This window comes from Pleurodeles waltl, chromosome 9, assembly GCF_031143425.1.
Source record: "Pleurodeles waltl isolate 20211129_DDA chromosome 9, aPleWal1.hap1.20221129, whole genome shotgun sequence".
In the NCBI taxonomy this organism is placed as follows: Eukaryota; Metazoa; Chordata; class Amphibia; order Caudata; family Salamandridae; genus Pleurodeles; species Pleurodeles waltl.
In genome coordinates, this window is record NC_090448.1 from 1,075,563,343 (window position 1) to 1,075,585,754 (window position 22,412).

The 22,412-nt window shown below is 41.7% G+C and overlaps 1 protein-coding gene across 1 annotated transcript; it reads right to left on the reverse strand.

Annotated features, from left to right (window-relative positions):
• Positions 1-981: 981 nt before the first annotated feature.
• LOC138260325 (uncharacterized) lies at positions 982-6,035 on the reverse strand. Its single transcript, XM_069208711.1, has 2 exons — positions 3,354-6,035; positions 982-2,827 (listed from the first exon to the last, which is right to left on the reverse strand). The coding sequence occupies exons 1-2, from the start codon at positions 4,511-4,513 to the stop codon at positions 2,716-2,718; spliced, it is 1,272 nt and encodes a 423-aa protein (XP_069064812.1). The 5' UTR covers positions 4,514-6,035; the 3' UTR covers positions 982-2,715.
• Positions 6,036-22,412: the final 16,377 nt, after the last annotated feature.

The window sequence follows — 22,412 nt, forward strand, 5'->3', positions numbered from 1 at the left end:
GGTTGGATTTGCCCTGCCAGCTTTCACTTGTGTAGGTTAGTGTATGGTGGGATTGTTAGTTCTCTATGGTATGCATGCTTTAGTGATGAGTGTCCACGCAGGGCTGTGAGGGGTGTCCATGCATTGGTACAGCATGAAGGGCTTGGCATTGGAATAAGTGAGATGCGATGGTGAGGTGTGTGGGATATAGTGGAGTGATGGGGGTGAGGATGAGGGTGAGGGTATGTGATGGTATGCAGGTAGGGGGGTGATAATAGTAGAGAGTTGACTTACGAGAGTCCACTCCTCCTCCGACTTCTGTCAGGCCCTCAGGATGCAGTATTGCCAAGTCTTCCTCCTCCCATGCTGTGAGTTGTGGGGGAGGAAGTGGGGTGGGGGTCCACCGCCAGTCATCTGGATAGCATGCTGGTGTCTTGCTGCTATGGAACGTACCTTCCCCGTAGGTCGTTCCACCTCTTCCTGATTTCATCCCTAGTTCTGGGGTGCTGTCCCACGGTGTTGACCTTGTCCACGATTCTCTGCCATAGCTCCATCTTCCTGGCTATTGATATTTGCTGAACCTGTGCTCCAAATATCTTTGGCTCTACCCTGACGATTTTCTCCACCTGACCCTTAGCTCCTCCTCTGTGAAACGGGGGTGTCTTTGTGGTGCCATGGGTGTTATGTGAGGTGTGTTGGGTAATGTGTTGAGGTGTGTGATGTGGAGTGCTGGAGTGGTGTATAGGTGTGAGTAGTGTGTGGCTCTAATTGTGTCAGTGTTCTTGGTGTCTGTCTGGTGGCAATGGTTTGTATTCGTAAAGGGTTGTGGGTAATGTGGGTGTGTGTTTTATAGTGGTGTGGGTGTGTGTATGGGTGTCAGGTGTGTGTTGTTTGAATTGTCCAATGTGGTATTGTTTTGTATGTGGTTGTCCATTGTGAGCGCGTGTAGTGCTTTCCTCTTATTTAGTTTCTAAGCACTAACATAACACAACAGAAATGCACTTCTGAGGTCAAAGAAGACTTTTATTGTTATTTATTCTTCCCCAACCACAATGTTTATGAATGAATGACGAATTAGTAGCTTTCAAGTCCGCGTTAATCAAACAAAATATATCAGTTTGCAATATACACAGCAGGTTATATTTATAAGATATTGAATGCAAAGCAAAACAAATACTTCACCGTGTAGGAACTATTTACAGCTACATCTTTCTAAGGTCTGCAAGCTGGGACCCCTGTCAGCCGCGAGAAAGAGTGTCATCTACCCACACGGGATGCTGGCAACTGGCGCCAAGCTCCAGCACGAGGTCCGGCAGATTCGAATCTGACTCTCTGCAGCCTGTTACATTCGTTACAAAGGTGTGCCCCCTCCTCTCAGACCTGGGAAACTGAGCAAGCCTTTTGGAGACTGGCCAGGTCTCCAAGACTACTCCTGTTCCCAAGCTCAAGGGAAGAGAAACGACGCCCATGTACTCTCTCTTATCAGGTCTAGTCTACTGTGAGAGCAAAACATCTTGGTTCTCTGGTGCAAAAACACAGCTTGGAAAAATACAGAACTATTCTCAACTGCAATGTCTAACTCCACGTTAAAGGCAATGGGCAGCTAACCTAAATATCAAATGCAATGTCATGTTAAAGGCAATAGGCAGCTAACCTAAATATCAAATGCAATGTCTAGTGTCATGTCAAAGCCAATAGGCATCTAAGCTGAATACAAAATGCAATATATAATATCATGTCAAAGCCCATAGGCAGCTGAGCTGAATATAAAATGCAATGTATAATATCATGTCAAAGCCAATAGGCAGCGGAGCTGAATACAAAGTGTAATGTATAATATCATGTCAAAGCCAATAGGCAGCGGAGCTGAATACAAAGTGTAATGTATAATATCATGTCAAAGCCAATAGGCAGCGGAGCTGAATATCATGTCAAAGCCAATAGGCAATTAAGCTGAATACAAAGTGTAATATATGATATCATGTCAAAGCCAATAGGCAGCGGAGCTGAATACAAAATGTAATATATGATATCATGTCAAAGCCAATAGGCAGAATATCTAATAGCATGTCAAAGTCAATAGGCAGCTAAATTGAATACATCATGTCAAAGTCAATAGGCATGCAATGTCAAAGCCAATAGGCGGCTCAACTGAATACAGAAAGTAATGGCTAATGCCATGTCAAAGCCAATAGGCGGCTAAACTGAACAAAACATACCATGTGCTACTGGTGAACATTGAGCAACTAATATGCGCAGTGGTGAAACACAAAGTCATTGGTCAAAACAAAACTCCATCAAATAGCAGGACATTCCGCCCTTTGACCAATGAATTTTTGTTTCACATATCTCATATTTCAAACAAACAAAAAAAAAAAACATTATCAGCAAATCAAATTTCAATGATCAAAGCAATCCCTGTAAAGCAATAGAAGTGAATTAACACATTGATTTCATGACCTTTTCACATCAGATACATCTACATAGAAAAGACTGGGCACATTTTTTTTTCTTTTTTTTTTTTCTCTGAATGAGTCTCTAATTCAACAGTGTTAGCAATTTGATGTGGCATGAGTTCTGCTCATGTAAAGGTGCACGGTCCACCTGAAAGGTTTTCTGGAAGGTAAGCAGAAGTCAGAGTTCCATACGAGAGGGGAAAAAAAAAAAACACAGCAAACAAGTTGAACTTGAACTGAAGGCGCAGTTTGCGCAAAATGGATCCATGGTGCTGGCACTTTACTCAGCCAGGTTCAGGTTGGGGATTCGGTCCCTTCCCCGACCCCACACGCACACACCGGAAGGGGGACCACACAGCACACTCAGGGACAGTGGCGAAACGTGGTCGGATCTGCAAAAGAAACAAGTATGACTTTTCTTGCAAATAACATTTTTCATTTAAACTGCACCCTTCCTCTTTCTTTCCCTGTTTTATAATCAGCAGGACGTTTTTGGGGCCCTTTGTTATATTCACTGCAGGTTCTGGAGGATCACTTGGGGCTTCAGCCCACACATCAGCACTGAGGTTTTTATCTGCTGCGCCACAGCTTCCCTTTTCTTGCACTGTCAGAAGGGCTGGGGCAGACTCCTTCTTTACCAAACCTCCATTCACTGCATTTTTGTCAAGTTGGGCCATTCTGTCTCCAATTTGTATGAATGAATCAGATTCTTTTCTAGGTATCAGCATAATTTCGATTTTTCCTTGGTAATTTGCAGCAATCACTTTCCCTAAAACCTGATCAATTTGCCATTTCTGTTCTGGTAACTTTCCTCTCCCCAACTGCTCTGTGACTGCTTGCATGACAGATTGCTTTTGTGCGTGCTGCACAGTTTTTATCAAATCTAGGGGAATGTGCATCTCTCTCATCTCTGCCCACCTGTAAGTGGCCTTTTCACATTTCTGGGGCACCCACATAGCCATCCCCACTAAGGCAGAATTCTGGGTGTACACTTCTCTCTCTGAATTTTTCTGATTAACATCTGCAAGGTAATTGAACCAGTTAGGTACAAGCCATGTGGCTAAAACATTATCAAAGAACCAAAAATCAGCATAAAAATTACACATCTCACGTAGCTCTTGCTTTAAAATCTGACACACATTATACAACGCTGTTCCTTCTACTGTGCCAGAAAGCAACATTTCAGTCAATGAATCATTAGTAAAACAAACATGCTTTTTATCTTCAGTAGACACGAATTCAAATGGTGCACACAATTTCATTGGTAATTCTTTTATCTGTGGTACTCTAGCCCTGTCTTGCAAGTACCAGATCCATTGTATGATTCTAGCTAGGGGCACTATTTTCTTTCCTTGTTCTTGATTTAAATGTACATAAGTATTTCCTTCTTGCACTGAGCAGAAACCTAAAGTCTGCATTATTTCATTTGCCAAATCACAAGCGCGCAACTGCATATAATTTTTCACAGTGACCATATACAAAAGTGTTAGGATTTCACTCAAATGAGGGCTATTCTTTTTCCAAAAATCAAACAAGCTAATGAAACTCGGGGTGTCTTGCTCTAAAATCTTTCGTTTTACTTGTGCATTTTGCAATGGTAACTCGTAAATCACATTCTGGTCTCTCTCCTTCGTGTTATCAGTTAAGGAATGCATTTTGGCTGCCAAAAACCCTGGCTCACACGGAAACTCAGTGCAGCTCGGAGCTGTCTTAACCCCCTCATTACTGGAATGGGACAAGAAAGATTCTTCAAAAACAGCCCTTTTATAACTTTCAGTCTTATTTTGAATTATCGTATCCTGGCTAATTTGCTCACGTAAATTCCTATTTTCATGTTCCAACTTCCTACATTTCTCCTGCATTTCTCTGTAAGCAGATAAAGGTATCCAGACCTTTCTGTCATCATTACTTCCAAAACACACGTTTTCTACATATATACAACGGGAATTATTTCTCAAAACAACATCAGGCATTTTAGCTACACATGCATTTTCTTCTGTAATTCCCCAAACAGAAAACAATTCACAGTTTTTCTTAGCACCATCAGGCAGTTCATCAACACATGTATTCTCAGACATGGTCTGCCGTGCTACTGTGATTCTCCAAACAGAAAACAATTTCTGTAATTCTCCAAACAACAAAAAACAATTACACTTTTAAAGTGTGCACTTAGAAATCTACTAACTCGTCAAACCCCTTTTAATCACCTCTTAATGACCGACCCCACGACTCCAGGTACCAATTGTAGTGCTTTCCTCTTATTTAGTTTCTAAGCACTAACATAACACAACAGAAATGCACTTCTGAGGTCAAAGAAGACTTTTATTGTTATTTATTCTTCCCCAACCACAATGTTTATGAATGAATGACGAATTAGTAGCTTTCAAGTCCGCGTTAATCAAACAAAATATATCAGTTTGCAATATACACAGCAGGTTATATTTATAAGATATTGAATGCAAAGCAAAACAAATACTTCACCGTGTAGGAACTATTTACAGCTACATCTTTCTAAGGTCTGCAAGCTGGGACCCCTGTCAGCCGCGAGAAAGAGTGTCATCTACCCACACGGGATGCTGGCAACTGGCGCCAAGCTCCAGCACGAGGTCCGGCAGATTCGAATCTGACTCTCTGCAGCCTGTTACATTCGTTACAAAGGTGTGCCCCCTCCTCTCAGACCTGGGAAACTGAGCAAGCCTTTTGGAGACTGGCCAGGTCTCCAAGACTACTCCTGTTCCCAAGCTCAAGGGAAGAGAAACGACGCCCATGTACTCTCTCTTATCAGGTCTAGTCTACTGTGAGAGCAAAACATCTTGGTTCTCTGGTGCAAAAACACAGCTTGGAAAAATACAGAACTATTCTCAACTGCAATGTCTAACTCCACGTTAAAGGCAATGGGCAGCTAACCTAAATATCAAATGCAATGTCATGTTAAAGGCAATAGGCAGCTAACCTAAATATCAAATGCAATGTCTAGTGTCATGTCAAAGCCAATAGGCATCTAAGCTGAATACAAAATGCAATATATAATATCATGTCAAAGCCCATAGGCAGCTGAGCTGAATATAAAATGCAATGTATAATATCATGTCAAAGCCAATAGGCAGCGGAGCTGAATACAAAGTGTAATGTATAATATCATGTCAAAGCCAATAGGCAGCGGAGCTGAATACAAAGTGTAATGTATAATATCATGTCAAAGCCAATAGGCAGCGGAGCTGAATATCATGTCAAAGCCAATAGGCAATTAAGCTGAATACAAAGTGTAATATATGATATCATGTCAAAGCCAATAGGCAGCGGAGCTGAATACAAAATGTAATATATGATATCATGTCAAAGCCAATAGGCAGAATATCTAATAGCATGTCAAAGTCAATAGGCAGCTAAATTGAATACATCATGTCAAAGTCAATAGGCATGCAATGTCAAAGCCAATAGGCGGCTCAACTGAATACAGAAAGTAATGGCTAATGCCATGTCAAAGCCAATAGGCGGCTAAACTGAACAAAACATACCATGTGCTACTGGTGAACATTGAGCAACTAATATGCGCAGTGGTGAAACACAAAGTCATTGGTCAAAACAAAACTCCATCAAATAGCAGGACAGCGCGGCGGTAGGTACCGGCAATGGTTTACTGCGTTGAATGTCCACTATGGTGATTCATGGGTCATAATGTGATGGGCGTTGTTCTGTTGGCGTAACGGTGTGGGTTATGATTCTGCCAGTTTATCACTGACCTTTAGGCTGGTGGATTTGTGTGTGACTGAATTCTGTCAGATTGGTGTGTGTGTCATAATATGGTGAATGGATATCTGCTGCCGCGGGGATAAGTTTTCGGCCGTCAGCGTGGCGGTAAGTGGGTTTTACCACCAATGTTATAATGAGAGCCTAAGTCTGATCTGTTATGGCTGCTCAGGGATTTTTTAATGTGCATAACCCAGGTGCATCTCTGTACTCCATCCAGCCTCATACAGTCCATAAGCAGTGTCTGTGTGAGAGCTGCTTCCGGCCTAGTCCAAACAGACATCCACAGGGCTAAAGGGGCTAACTTAATCAAGTTCTCCAGAAAAGGAAGAGCTAATTCTGCATGTGGAATTATAGCGGGAACACTCTGAGAGAGTAAAAGTAGACCTCTCAGAAATTTGTTTTCTCTTATTTTCAGAGATGGTGTGCCCGTATAGCCCCATACCCCAGGTCCATATCTGACAATTGAAGTAGGCCTTGCCTTATAAATGGTGGTAATGGGCTTTAGTGGTGCACAACTTAGTTTAATAATGAATTTGCATACAGCTGCCACTGCTTGATTGTTTTGTATGTTCCTGATTTTTCTAAGGTGCTTCCAGTTAGACCCATTATCAAAGGGAATCCCCAAGTATGTGAAGGTATCCACACTGCTCAGTTGGAAACCTTCAATATAAAACTGAGGGGCTCTAGTTCTTGAGTGGCCACAAATCATAGTATATGATTTTGTTTTATTAGGGGACAGTCCCAGTGCCCTCATGAAGTCAACAAATCTGTTTAAAAGCTTTTGGAGGCCCCTCCCAGTTCTTGCCATCAGAACACAGTCATTGGCCTACATTAGTACTGGTTGTGGTCTGTCAGCGACCTTACGGGGATCTGCCTTTTCATCAATCGGAGCTTCCTCTAGGCCATTTATATAAAATGTAAAAAGGAAGGGTTAGATAACACAGCCCTGTGTTACCGCTTTCCTAACCTTAGAGGGGCTTGTGCGTTGCCCCTCTTGCCCAAATCTGACCTTAGCTTTCACGTCATTGTGAAGTTGGGCCAAAAGAGGCACTATCTTTGGATTTGCATCTTAATTGATTAACATTGCCCATAATGTGCTTCTGTCCACATTGTCAAAAGCTGCCATTAGATCCATTAATTCCAAATAAAGACAACCTTGCTTCGCCCCCACATACTTTTCTCTAATCAAGTGGAGGTTCAAACATTGGTCGATTATGGCCACTGCCTTCCTGAAGCCAAACTGTGATTCAGAGATGAAGTTATTGTCAAGAGCCCAGGCTTCCAAATGGTCCAAGAAGATTATCCCCATGATCTTTGCGGTGGCATCAATCAGAGATTGGACGATAACAAGTAGGGTCATTCCGGTCTCCTTTTTTAAAATTTGGGACAATGATGGCACTAGAGCATGATGAAGGAAGAACAGAGGTTAATGCAGCTCTAAAAATGTTTATCAAAATGGATGTCCAAAGATCAATGTTATACTTCGAGAGATCACCTGGGACGCCGTCTGGCCCTGGAACCTTATCTGGCAATGGGCCATTCATTGCCAGTTTGACATCATTCAGGTGTATATCCAGTTCCTCAATGCCAAGCGTGGCAGGGCCATTTACAACAGTCACTTCACAGTCATCCGAATGACCTTCATATAGCTTTGCAAAATGACTGACCCAGCTCTGCTCTGGGATGTGTACCTCAACACCTTTGTTTGACAACTTACCAGAAGTGTGCCCCATCATTGATTGCTGAGGCAGTGGTCAATTTTCTCATGCCTCTTCTCTAATCACTTTCTTCCTAGCTGAAACTGCCCTCTTGTACTGAACCCTGCATCTCGTGACTTCTGATTTATTTCTCGACCTGGATTTTAATCCCCATATGAGATTGGAATGGGCATGAGTGGCTGATTTATCAAACCACTTTACAAGTTTGGTTTTGGTAGATTGAGTTGGAAGAGTTAGATGTGTCCTAACTTCCATGCAGATGTCTGCAAAAGCTACCAGGATCTCGGTGTTTAGGCAGGTTTTAAAAGCGACCACATTTTTGCCCCCAACCCTAATTAAGAGAGTTTCTTTGTCCACTTTTAGCCATTTGCATAACACACCTTTATTCCTATGGTATTCCACTGGGCTTCCCATTTTCTGCAAACTTCTCTTCTGGAAACCATATTGGAACGATAGGACTAGTGGGTTATGATCGCTGAGGTCACTCGGCACAACCTGAAAAGCACCCAGTTTGTCATGCTAGGACCTTGACATCATTACGTGATCAATTACAGACCCGCTCCATCCTGCCCATAAAGGTGATATCAGGGGGAGTGAATATAGGTGAGATGCCACTTGCCAATACTAAATCATGAGTCCACATAAGGCTATTTAGCTTGTCCCCACAGGGATTATGGGTGAAGTGGAGATAGTTACAATCATCTTCATCGAATAATCCCCAGATCCTATTGTCCCCTATGGAGCAAAGGGAGACATTAAAATTCCCACCCCATATAATTATAAAATCCTTATCCAAGCAACATATCATTTCCTCAATGGCCTTCTCTAGGGCTTGTAAAATTTCAACGTTAGATCTCACGAAATTGTTAAGGTCAAAATCAACCAAGAGCATTAACTGGCTACCCTTCATAAACAGCATCACTAATTGATAGTAAGGGGAGTCAGTTCTGCATTTGGTTAACTTGGGGCCTGAAGTGATGTTAATCGGTGTCATCAATCCCCCACTGCTGTACCTGACAGGTTTATGCATTGCCAGGGTTGTGACTGGCTGAAACCCATTAATATGAATCACTTTATTGGCCCATGTCTTTGGAGGCAAACTACCTGCTTGTTTTCTATCAAGGCAAGCCAATCATTGTTGTGGATTTTTTCCCTAATACCTGCTACGTTCCAAAAAAGTGTCTGCCAGTGCTGTGTGGAGGACCCTTCAGCCCCCACAGGCTGCAAAATAGAGTTTTTCCCCTGCATATCAAAGCTCTCATCTTCTGAGTTCTGGTAGGGAGAATTCTCCTTTCTGAATTTATTTTCTCCCACACCCTCACTAGTGGCACTATTTTGAGTATAATATGTGACCACAGTGGTGGATCTGGTGGGTCATCTCTCTAGTGGAAACATTGTAGCCTAAACATAATCTGAGATACAAAAGAAACAGTTTTGCTAGATCCACCAAAAAGCATAAATTCCACAACAAAAGTATAATAAGAGGGTTTCTTAGGTCCACCTAGAAGGTGATTGAGTTCCAGTGCAATGCTGACAATACCAAGTACTCAATCCCTTGCCTCACTATTAGATCAACTTCAAAATCCTCTTTTGGATGGAATGGGATCACTAGAGCTACACGCAGAATTAGCCAATGCTGCCCCTTGTAGATATCTCCCATGCAATCATAATCATATTTATAAAGGCATCAAACTGGAACCCTAGTTAGTTGTGAGACAATCATATGCTCCAGCACTATGATAACCTTTTCATTAGATTATTTGGACGTCAGAAGCCAGCTGAGATGTCTACCTAGGTGTGGAAGCAGTAGTTAACCCAATAATCAGCAGTTAATCCAATAACACTGGCTAAAATGTTTTCAAAGTCAGATGCAACCTGAACTAAGCCTCATGCTACATCTGTACAACAGTGTCCCAGCTGTGATTCGATGCTTACAGTGTGCCAGGATAAACTGGTAGTCTCTTGTGCCAGACAGTTCATGGATCTGCTTAACATATCAAACCTCACCATGTGTTGGTGAAGCCTACAGTTTTTAGGGTTGAGCCTGCGTCGCATGCGTTCACGCATGCGTATCGCTAGCGAGACGCTTTAGGGATTATAAAAGGGCTCGGAGCCCTGTCGACGTCACGTCAGTGTCTTTCATTGGCAAATTGGCTTGCCTGTTAGAATCCGCTTCTTTTGATTAGTGGAAGGCACGCATATGTCATGCCTTTTCCGGTGGTTAGCCCTCCTCGAGCGCAGCGACCAAGTACAAAAAACATGCAAGGCTCGCTGGGTTTGTGGACTACTTTTTCTCTGTTTTCGCAGCGCGATCTTGCTGGGCAGAAGTCCAGCGCTTTGCATACTATCGACCTTGTTACTCAGTTAATTGCACTTTTGCCGATACTTTTATTAGTGTGAACTCTAGCAGCGTGATCGCGCTGGTTTTTTTTTTTACGCATCCAGATCATCTCTGGCATTAATGCCTGCCCTCCTTCATTGATCGTCATTGGCTCCCAGGAGAGCAGCAGCAAGCCCTTGTGGCTGGAGTCAGACCGCCGTGGAGTTAAGTCACAGCCTGACATCGAATTCACACCCCTCAGGTACCTGGCACCTCTACGCCCCCACCAGCAGCGACAAGAATATTTTCCCTGATGTACACAAGCGCCCCTGCGCTCTGGCCTGCCTATTAGCCTTTAGATGTGAAGATATGTGTGCGGCGTGCGCCCAAACTTTTTTTAAACGTTTCAAAACAGCTTCTATAAAAGCCAAAAACATTAATTTTGTATAATTCAAACTTTTGTCCGCAAATACTCCAGCAGTCAGTTTAAACGTGCACCCTCGACCACTACTATGTGGTGACCATGCTTGGAGTTTTTTTTTTTTATTCCATAACAAAAACAATAGAAGATTGCCTCCGCAGCAACCACAAACGCTTTTCAAATTGGAAATGCTATTCTTATTTCACACATTCATGTGCAGGCATTTAGAAGTCACTGACACCATTTTTAGTACCAACATGTGTGTACGTAGGTCACACTCTGTCTCTCTCACGCTCTCTTTGTTCCCCTCTTTGTCACCCCGCTGACTCTTTCTTTCTCTCTGCCCGTTCTCTTTCTCCATCTCCCCTCTCTCTCTCTCTCTCTCTCTCTCTCCGTCTCTCCCTCTCTCTCGCATTCACTCTCTGTATGTCTCTCATCTCTCTCTCAGCCATTTCTCTTTCCCCATCTCCCCTCTCTCTCTCTCTCTCTCCGTCTCTCCCCTCTCTCTCATTCACTCTCTGTATGTCTCTCATCTCTCTCTCAGCCATTTCTCTCTCATTCTCCTCCTCTCTCTCTCACCCTCTGTATGTCTCCTCTCTCTCAGGCCTTTCCCTCTCTCCCCCCAACCCTTTCCCTCTGTTCTCCTCTTTGTCACCCCACTCGCTCTTCACCTCTCTCTCTGTGTCTCTTTCTCCTCTCCTCGCACTTCTCTTGTTTCTCTCTCTGTCTGTCTCTGTCTCCTACCTTATCACTCTCTCTCACCCTGTCGTTTTGTCTTGCACTCTTTTTCCCTCTCACTGCCTTTTTCTTTCTTCCTCGGTTATATTTTGTCGCACCAAATTCACACGCTAATAACGAAAAATCACTTGTCTGTAGGCATTTATTGCTATCATTGTTAAAGACATGAACATGGAGTTAAAGAATAGATAAAAACAAACCAGGAATTAATACCACAGCAACAAAAAGAATATAACCCACAAAACAAACAGTATATAGAAAAGCACATTGTATTATATTAGTAGCATAATGGAAGCACCCGTACACTAGAAAAGCGTCCCAACAGAAGCAATGTGGTTTTGTTGGTGGGAGGGGATACCTGGGAGTTGACTGGGGCCTAAGAGAAGGGGGGAATGGGAGCCAGGGAGAACAACAACAGCTGTTTCCAAGACAGATGACACGCACGTTGAAGAAAAAGAAGTCCGGGAAACCCAAATGTAAAGTTGTTGGATGGTCACAAAGCAAAAGCATATGAAAAGGATAGAGTAACTGGTGAAACAAGAATGAATAAACACAAATCACCACACAACCATACAAGTGCAATTCCTAATATCACAGTCCTGACAGCTGTGCTCTTTATATTTAAGAAAGGGAGCAGATATGTTTGCACTGCACCATGGATTGGAGGAGGGTGGACAGAGAAGCCACAGAGACTGCTGTGAGCCACAGTTACTAGTACAGTCAAGTTTTTTAGGGTCGAGCGCAAAGCGCTTTGTCCCATGTTGTAATCTCCCTTTGGGCTTCTAACCACGCCCATGTCACGTCAGTCACTTTCATTGGTTTGTGGGCTTGCCTTTTAAAATCTGCTTGCTTTCATTTGTGAAAGGCATGCATATGTCATGACTTTTCCGGTGTTTAGCCCTCCTACACAGTACCGGTAAACTACTAAAAACATACGAGCCTTGATGTTTTCCGCATGGTGTCCGGACTACTTTATCAATTTATTGCCTTTTTTTCTGTACAACGCTAATAGCTCTAACTCGAACAAATGCGAGACCCGTTGCATTGAAAATGCTTGTTTGTTATGTGGTCTTGTTGCATTGCTGTAACAAGGTTATCATTAGATTCAGTGAGTTTAGCAAAGTTGTCACTCATCATACTTTGTCCATCTCAACTTTTCTTCTAAAACTTTCTTGGCCATCAAGCAATTGTGACATTGAGTGATTCATACACATTTGTTGGCGATTGACATTTTTAATATTCTTGGTTTTCAAGCACTGCACAGACTGCATTGAGGCCCACTAAAACGCTAAACATTTGAGATGTGTATGAAGCAATGTACTCAGCAAGGAGACCAGGATTACAAGAAGCTGTGGCATTACAATAAAGCTCCAAAGCCCTGCGCCACACCTACCTGTCTCTCAGAGATGTAGCAGTGCTTTCCCAGGCCGTGGTTGGTTGATCTGCTATATCTGGGAATCAAGGAGTGGCAAAACTATAGCCCTTCCTCTTGCTGTTACTTGCTCTGTCTGTGTGGTAGCTATGTCAGTGTATCGTTGAATAACACAAGGAAATTCATCATTAGCATCTTGCTCTGTGTCATGCTCTATCTGTTGTGATACATATGTGAGAAATATATAGATGTACTTTACTATACTTGCTTTTTTGAAAAAAATTGAGATTTTGTGACTCTGAAATCACTTCTCGCATTAATGGTTTTCTAGGCAAACTATTGAACATTTTTTTCAACATATGATAAAATAATTGTTATTGTCACTACAACTCTCATAAGGCATTTGAAGGTTGAAAAGTGGATGTAGATAGAATGGTTTTTCAGAGATTCACATGACTTTATGAAACAAGTATGAAATCTTATCTTTCAGTGTAGATGGTGGATTGCAGGTATCTACGCTGAAAACAACAACACTCTCAGGCTGAACTGTTGACTCAATCACAGTTTTCATGTGTGTTGGTAGTGACTGCTGTAATGGTCCTCTGCTTGCCCCATGTGCTTCTACCAAGGAACTTGCTACCTTCTCTTTAGTACGCAATCTTAAATCGTGTCATATTTTCCTAACTTCAGGGACCATACGTTGCGTAACATCAAGTGAATTGATTTTCTCAAGGATGTCAGTCCAGATTTTATTTTTTTGTTCTTCCATTTACCCAAGAGACCCTCATAATGGCCAATACACTCCTCATGAAGGCCTCCTCTGAAAACTTTATCTTGTGCTTTCCAGAAGCAAGATTTTTACCAGCCTCTTCCCTCGACATATTTGTTGTTGTGTCAGCCACATGTTCAAACAAGAGTCAATTATTTCATCTGTGTTACAGAACACTAGGAGGTGTTTGTATTTGAACACTTCCTCGTAGTGATGTCATCATTCTGGTCCCAAAAGCAACTTTTTCTGTTTGCGATTTCCTAATACAGATTTGCTAAGCTTGAGATTCCCTATTAGAAAATCACAAAATAGCGAATGCGACTCATACCCATTTGCAAATTGTAGAAAGTGAATTTTCATACATTAGCATTAGTAATTTCCCAATACCGATGTGGATGGAATTGCTATGTGGAAATTGCTAAGTAATGCATATGTACATCTGGACCTTAGTCATTATGAGGGCACATTACTCTAAGTATATGGGTGTTTCAATTTTTACATAGTAAGACTCAACATGTAGGTTTAATGGACACACTTTAGGGGTAATTTATTTAGTATAGAAAAATAGGTTCTCCTCCAAGGTAAGCAAACATTTCCTTTCAATTGTCACTGCAATGCTATTAAACTGCAGTCAAGTCAGTGGTGCTCGTGACAGACATATATTTGTGTTTGGGTGGTGTAAATATACCACATGCAACATTTAACTTCAACACACATATTGCATTTTCTGAGACATTTCCATGGCCATACTCGAAAGATAAATAAACCAATTGAATTAAATTAATTTGAACAGTACTCTTTCATGGGCAGGACATAGGCTTCTTGGAACTAACTCGCAATGTCAGAACTCAGGCAAAAGTATGGTCCAGAAAAAAGGTGAAAAATCGGGGGTGCCATGCAAAAAGGAAACTTTGTTACATCAAACACCTCTACCCTTCAGGTTCTCTGAATGGAGGTAGGACAAATGGCCTTCCATCAAGAACATTGTTATGAGTTTCCTGTAATGCCAGGGAAAGGATTTATCAGGCCAATTGGAATTCTAAATTTTAGTTTTTCATATTGTTGTTCACATGGAGATTCCATAAGGGCGTAATCATAAATTAAGAAACAACGAAAAACTCTAACTAATCAATATTAAAATGCAAACTTAATTTACATGTCTTCTCAATTAGTTTGCAAACTATTTGTACTTAACTTGAAATTGTAATTTGTCTCTAGCTTATTGTTTAATGGTGCCCATCAAATTGATTTGAAAAGTCATTATGGTTTCTAATGTTATGTTTTATCTCTCATTTCTGTCTCATCTGCCATCATTGTCATACCTTTAATTGAACATTTGCATGCTTGTTAATGTGTGAAAATGTGTGAAAATGTGTGACCTCTAAGATTACTACTGCCATTATCACATCACAGGATAGCAAATACTGAGTTGTACCTCAGTTCCACTTGCTTCTTACTTAGAGTTCATATGGATGTGAATCATTGAAAAGAAACAATATAATTTTTTTTTTAATCAGTCCAAATCAATAATTCTACTTAAATACACTCACCGTGCCACCTGTAAACCCATATAGAAAAAGCCGAGCTTTTCTTGCTTTGCTGCCTGACATTTTCACAGATGGTATTACTATTGTATGATCTGTTACTACCAGTATTCAGTGATATGTTCCAAGTATAGCTACCGTTTTTATTGTTTGGAACACCAAGTGTACAGTATTAATGCTTTGCTTGTTGAATTCAGTGTTTCATGTGTGTTTTCTTTAATCAACATCTTGGACCAAGCTCATCAAATAGTTGATGGGAGCTACAGCTCAGTGCTACTATGTAATGCTCTAGTTCATTGATTAAATAGACTATGTGTTACAGTATCCTCCCCTGGTCACAAGAGAGGTAGAAACACCCTATCTAACAAACATTGTACATGGATTGTGTGCGGGTAAGTGTGCTATTCAGAGAACAATGATTATGAGTGTAGGTTATCTTTTAAAGAACATGCTTTAAAGCACCCTCCAAATATTTAATCCTAATGAACTGAAGAGCTGTTGAAGTAACATACCACTTGGCATTTGTAGAGCTGTAGTCAAGTCCTCTGTGGGAAAGTTCAGACAGAAGGGTGGTAACGTTTAATCCCAAGATCATAATGGAAATCTGTGTCCCTTCCCAAGTACCAACTAGATCATGTCCTCCTTGAGGCTCTATTTTATTTGCATTTTATACTCCAAACATTCACTAGAATATCACCTGGTCAGCTGGAACCCCAGACATGCTCCAGAAAATAAGGAAAAATGCTCCTTAAAAGTTTAGACAATGATGAAGACCCACCGCATCTAACTGTGAGTCTCACATATCAGGAGCAAGGAATGGTGGGGCCATGGTTATTTCTGGTGGGCTTGTAATTAGCCAATTAGTGATATGAAATCATGTTACTTAACATATTGTCCAATGGACCTTTGGGAAAGGGGAAAAAGCATAAGTGATCCAGTTTTAACCCTGCTAAATTAATAAACACATTCCGGTTAGGTCTCAACACAATTCTACGTGAATCTCTGCTTAACCACTGACAGATTTGGCATAAGCATTGTGCTAGTTCTCAGGGAAATTCATGCTAATCTCAAGATGTTAACAAAACAGAATTAAAGTTAAGAATACAACACAAGAAACATTGAAACCAATTTAGGATAATCCAGAAAAATGTTATAAGCAAAAGGACACAAAATGGATAATATTGGATAAAGGGACCCAGAGATATGATGTTCAGTTAAGTTTTAATACAAAAAGCTGCAAGGAAAGAAAAAAAACGTCATTTATTACCAGGTTGGAGATATGCATGAGTTCAGGCCAGCTGCAATGAAATGGGGGATGGGTAAGCCTACACTGTCCCTGCAGCTAAAGTTTTTACCTTGGGACTATATTACAAAAGTTTATTGATGCTGGGAAAGTCACTCTCTCATGGAGTTTTCCGATTCTCAGGGCTGGCTTCTCAGCATCTAGTATATCTGTAGCCGGTACTTTTTCAGGATCCAGTCTCAAGAGATCAGCTGTGGGTTCTTCAGAGCAATAAACATTTCTGCTTCTGTATTAGCAAAACAATTTACTACCAGCATTTAGCTATATTTTCTTAGTGCTAAATGCACCTTTGTGTCCAAAATGTATGTGAGGATCATTTTGCTCTGAGAAGTAGCGCTAATTGCAAAATAACTCAAAGAGTGAGCACAAGCAGGCAGTCACGCTCACTAAATGTGGGCTTGGGGTATGATTTTTCCCCAACTTACTATCATCATTTAGGGGGTCATTCTGAGTTTGGCTGGCAGCGGGAAGGGTGCGACAGGTGCAGTTGCACCCGTCATGATTTTCAGTGTCTGCTATGCAGACACTGAAAATCTTCGTGGGGCCCTGTTAGGGGGCCCCTGCAGTGCCCATGCCAGTGGCATGGGCACTGCAGGGGCCCCCAGGGGCCCTGCGACACCCGTTACCGCCAGCCAGGTTCTGGCGGTCAAGACCGCCAGAGCCAGGCTGGCGGTAAGGGGGTCGGAATCCCCATGGCGGCGCTGCCTGCAGCGCCGCCATTGAGGATTCCCCAGGGCAGCGGGAAACCGGCGGGACACTGCCGGTTTTCCGTTTCTGACCGCCGCTGTACCGCCGCGGTCAGAATGCCCATGGGAGCACCGCCAGCCTGTTGGCGGTGCTCCCGCGGTCGTTGGCCCTGCAGTCCATGACCGCCAGGGTCAGAATGACCCCCTTAGTCCTATTTTTATAGCCCAAAATGCACCCTCACCTCCAAACTGAATGTGAGGATGCATTTTGTGCTAAGAAACAGAGCTAAATACAACAGAACATGAATAGCATGCTCACTAAATGTGCTCTTGAGGTAAAATTGTCCCCCCAAATTACTACCTATATGCAAGGAGGAGTAATCAGTACGTATCAATAATTCCACATCAACTAGTAGTGCGGAATTTCCAAAAATACTCTGATTACTCCAGAGTATTTGAAGTCCACCCAGACCTAGTTTTCTCTGGTCTTGATTCCTTGACCATTTTTCTTTGGAGCTTTTGATTATTCTGTTGCTGCTTAATGGGCTTCCAGTCTTGGTGTCCTGGGGCATTAGGCTGGATCACAGGTTAGTATGGAACTTGTAGCAACATCTCCCTGCCAATAGAATGTTTGTGTTTTTCTATGCCGACCATTGAGAACAGAATTCAGTGAGGTTCCAATTAGGTCCAAGCACAGGAAGACTCCAGCCCAGTGTGCAATGAAATCCAGTCCCGTGTTTCCCCTCTAACTTTTTTCCAATTTACTATTTTACCTGTTGTCCCTTGATTCCTACTATAGCTTTTTAGTGAACCTCTTCCAACCACACAGGATTTTAAGGATAGCAGGTCACTACAAAACCCTGACAGCCTAATATTCCCTTTTAGAGATGCCCTGAATTTAAAAAAAGGGACCCACCACCCTCCCTGTGCTATAATTGGTTTTCACTGAGAATAGAAGTGTTGCAGCAGATATGCTAATATGAGAATATGCAAATGATTTGTGTTTACATACTAATAAGAGGAACAATATTAATAAGTGAAAATTAACGTGTAATGCGCAAAATGTGCCCACGAGGAGTGGCCACCATCTGTGCTAACAGTACTGAATAACGTGAAATGTTTTAAAGTTTTGTATTAATATATCATAATTAACTATATAATCTATGTTTTCTAATGCCATACGTTCTTAGTTTAGCCAAAGGCCTAGTCAGCTTTGGGCCTTGCCTGCTTAAACATGGAGACGCGATGAGCTGCCGCAGACTGGAACTGGAGAGAAGAATCTTGAACTGTACAGAGTTCAACGATGATCTCTGCTAAGAGAAAACTGCAAACTCACCAGCGGACAGGAGACAGTCAGAACAAATTGATACAATTATGTGCAGCGTAGGCTAAATGTACTTTCCCATGACTTGAACCATGGAGCTACAGACTAAGAGCTGGGAGCAACAATTTTGTTACCTGAAGAACGGATGATGTTCTCATTGACAGAAGAACCAATCATGTCAATGGATCTTGACTCTCAAAATAACGTAGACAAGTGGTAAACAAAAATTATAGGTTAGAGTCATAACCCCTGATAAGTTTGACCAATGGGCAATTTGTGGGACGGACTGAGAGACCCTAATAAAAAGTCATGACATGAAGTGAAAAATCAGAACGGAGAGGGGAGAGTTGATGACGTCAGGAGACGCTGTCCGAAGTGCTGAAACTTGGGCTTGCTTCCTGTGAGCCCGAGTCTTATTGATGACTGATGACCTGGAGACGAAGTCTGACTTGTTGCTGATCTATCTTGGATAGGTAGCTATGACCTGAATGACTAATGAATGCTTTTTCTTTCTAGGTACCAACTGCGCTGTTTTAAAAATGTTTTTCTCTTCTAGTTAGATTTTTCCAAATTAATGATTTTGACTAAATTTGTTTTAGCATGAAGACCCACATGCTGATGCTAATCTGGAGATAGGTAGGCTGACAAGGATGATTTAGGGTGACTTAGACTGACTGACATATTGCTGAATCATTCGATATCTCATGAATTGCTATTGCTTTGTTGAACTTTGATTGCATATTAATAAGTTGATGAGAATTAATTGCTTATGTTGCTAATAAAAATTTGGACACCATGATATTGTTGAATAGAGGTTTATGATTAGAGTTGTAACTAATAGGGAATAAACAGAACTAATTTTCATATGAGTCATGGTGGTTTTCCTGATTAGATTAGTTCATGGTATTTTGAGTTGATCAAATTGATTGTTGAAGTTTATTTTACTCGCTATACTTGACTAGGATACCCTATGCGATCCAAACGATTCATCGACCTATACGCGTCTCCTTGTAAGTTTACTTACTAAGGATAAGGCGCGCTAGCAGAAGCAAAAAGGACTGCTTGGGAAGGCTCTGGGAATTAATGATTGCAGTAACTGGAAAGGAAGAGCTTTTGTAGCAGCTTGTTTTGGTACCATATGTGCATTTCCTTTCCTAAATGACCCACCACGGCTAAGCCATCACTGTTGGTGACTATTCAGTTTTCGTTCTCAAAGAGACAGGCTTATTGTCCTCCAGGAGTGAAGTCATCGATGCCAATTCAGGGATGGTGATTACACTCGCCGAAGCAGGGCAATCAGCAAGGCTAGTTTTAATCCAGTTCGCTCCCAGGCAGCACAAACTGCACTTTTTAAAGGTTTCCTTTTTCACTACATTTACAAAATGTCTACTTTCACTATTGAATTAGATGTAATAAAACAGTAAACTACTATTTTCAAATGCTGAATTATGAAAATTCATATGTATTCATGATTATTCATGATTAGGTCCGTTCATTGAAAATGTAGTTTTTACTTTTAGCATCTGTTCACTGTCAGGACACACATCACCTTAATATCTACTATGCCCCACGTTTATATATTAGGCACCCAGCCAAGAAGCTGACACATTTTAGGGATGTCCTACTTAATGTATAATTGTAGATTTCCTACAGCTGTTTGAAATGACAGCCCAGCCACGGCCCAATGGTCCTCGATTGAGTCATGCACTTTAGTCATGTGGGTGGTATAAATACACACTTCATCCCACATAAGACATTAATAATTTAATGTCAGTGGTGCTTTTCCTATGCCAATGTATCAAGGGCCTACTGGAAAAGTGAACTAAGTCAGATGGATGCAAGCAATTAATAAGTACATGTTAAGGGATTAAGGCAAAATTGGAGAGCACCACTACACGATTATGTCATTCTGAACAGTAACTAATTACCATGATATATTCAGTCAAATTTGTGATGCTCTGGTCACAATACTTACACAGAGGTGAAACCTGTCCAGATCTATACCTATTGTCTTAGATTTGATGACTGTTGCAAATAGGTTCTGCCCATTTACTTTATCAGGATTTTTCACTTTTGATCACTTGGTTAGGACATTTACAGTGAGTGAGTCTTGCTACTTAAGTCTCACTCACAGTAAATTCATATTAATTGGACTAAGCATGTTTACCCCCAGTATCTGCCTTTTAAGATAAGCCCACTGTGGCACAATTAGTGCAAGGGGCACTGGCCTGGTTACATGTGAACATGTGTGCACACACATATGTACATATGTGGGGCTGCGTTTGAAAAACTATTGTTGTGCACAGGCTGGGAGATGCCAACAAATAACTCCTTTTGACAGGTCAGATTTTTTTTTCTTTAAAACATAAAAAGGCACCCCCAACTAGGGTGTGCTGTATTTAAAAGTAGAACATGGAAAAGTTTATTGTTCCACATGTTCTTATATTAAAAACAACTAAACTGCTATTTTCACTGCAGCAAGGCTGGCTGCTTTCACGGAGAAACACTGAGCTACATTGTTGCATTTAATGAAAAATAATTTGGGTTTGGTAGCCTTTCAAACCATATTTCAAGTACTCTTGTAATAGTTATTCAAAATTCAATTTAATAGTAAAATCAAATTTTGTCTAACCACTAAGCAAAAGGCACTATTAAAACATTGACCTTTTTCCTGCCTAAAGCCTCTAGAGAACGTTATGCAGGTATTCAACTGTCAACTGGCAGCTCAATGACTCCCCTGTAGTGAGGTGTAAATTGCTCCCAGGACAGGTTCAAAGGGACTTGGGTTTAGGGAGGTGTTGCCCTTTACTTTACTGGGTGGTCAGGGACAATGCCCAGTACATAAATTAACTTCAAAGGGGCCTGCCCTGTCAAAGGCAGATGTAGGTAACAGCTCTCAGTAAAGTGTGACATTAAGGGTCCAGAGACCTGTTAGAAATGCCCCTGATTGTAGGACCTTATCACCAGGAGTAAAACAAGCCCAAGTGCATCAAAATACGCTGGAGATATTTATTCATAAAGATTTTAACCTTTGACCTCAAAATAAAGTAGAGTAAGTAGGGCTATGCTGTATTTCTGAAAATTATCCCTAGGGTGGGCCAGGTACCGGGGGTTCAGTGCAGAAGTTCAAAAGTATTTTACCTGGGTGAGCGGGTGTGCATGACATCCCCTCCATAGCTCCAGATTTCCACTGGGTGTCCCCATCTCCCAGACACCAGAGTGACAACAATTATTGTGGTTCAGGATCTCAATCCAAGGACCCCAAAGTGAAGTGGGGGGATGGAGCACCTTTGTGTCTTCCTCCAACTGGAAGGATAGTGCACCCACTCCCCCTCCTTGTGCCCAGGGAAAGATGGGCATGCACTGCAGTGCCTACACCCTGTCTGTGACAGAGAGAATGAAGGGCTGTATCCCACACAGGCGACGGGTCAGAAAGGAGCAGTAGAACCAGAGCAAACTCAACAGCAAGGGAATTTGTTTCCCGCCTTTGTCAATACAACTAAGGAAAAGTAAGGCTGGGGTGCTCCAGGTGGGACCGATGCACCAAAAAGAAAAAATAAACCCATGTGACACAAAGCCGCCAGAATGGACAAAACTGCTCATTAAATATGTAAGAACTGGATACAGGAGTGCTCCATAATGCCCTGTGAGTGTGTTACCTGCATACTTTCTCCCTATGTGGTGCCCCGAAGAGTGGCAGTGGATCCATCAACTTAATTTTGAAGTGTTGCAGAGGACTTCAGGGAGTTCCGCAGACCTGGTGTTAAAAATGTAGGCTCATGTCTTCCGTTCAATATAGATATCGCAGGATTTCTTTCCTCTCAAAACATGTTGAAGTTTACAACCATTAAAAGGCCAGTGGGCTTCTGAGCTAGTGAACCGAAAGATCATAACTTCAATAGAAAACATGCATTATCAAATGTAATAGATTTAGCTTACGTTTTCAGGTATATGCTTTGCTAATGACCGCCTTGCCAAAAATACTTTTTTTTACATGTTGTTATAAAGCAGTGTCCTAAGGGAAATTTC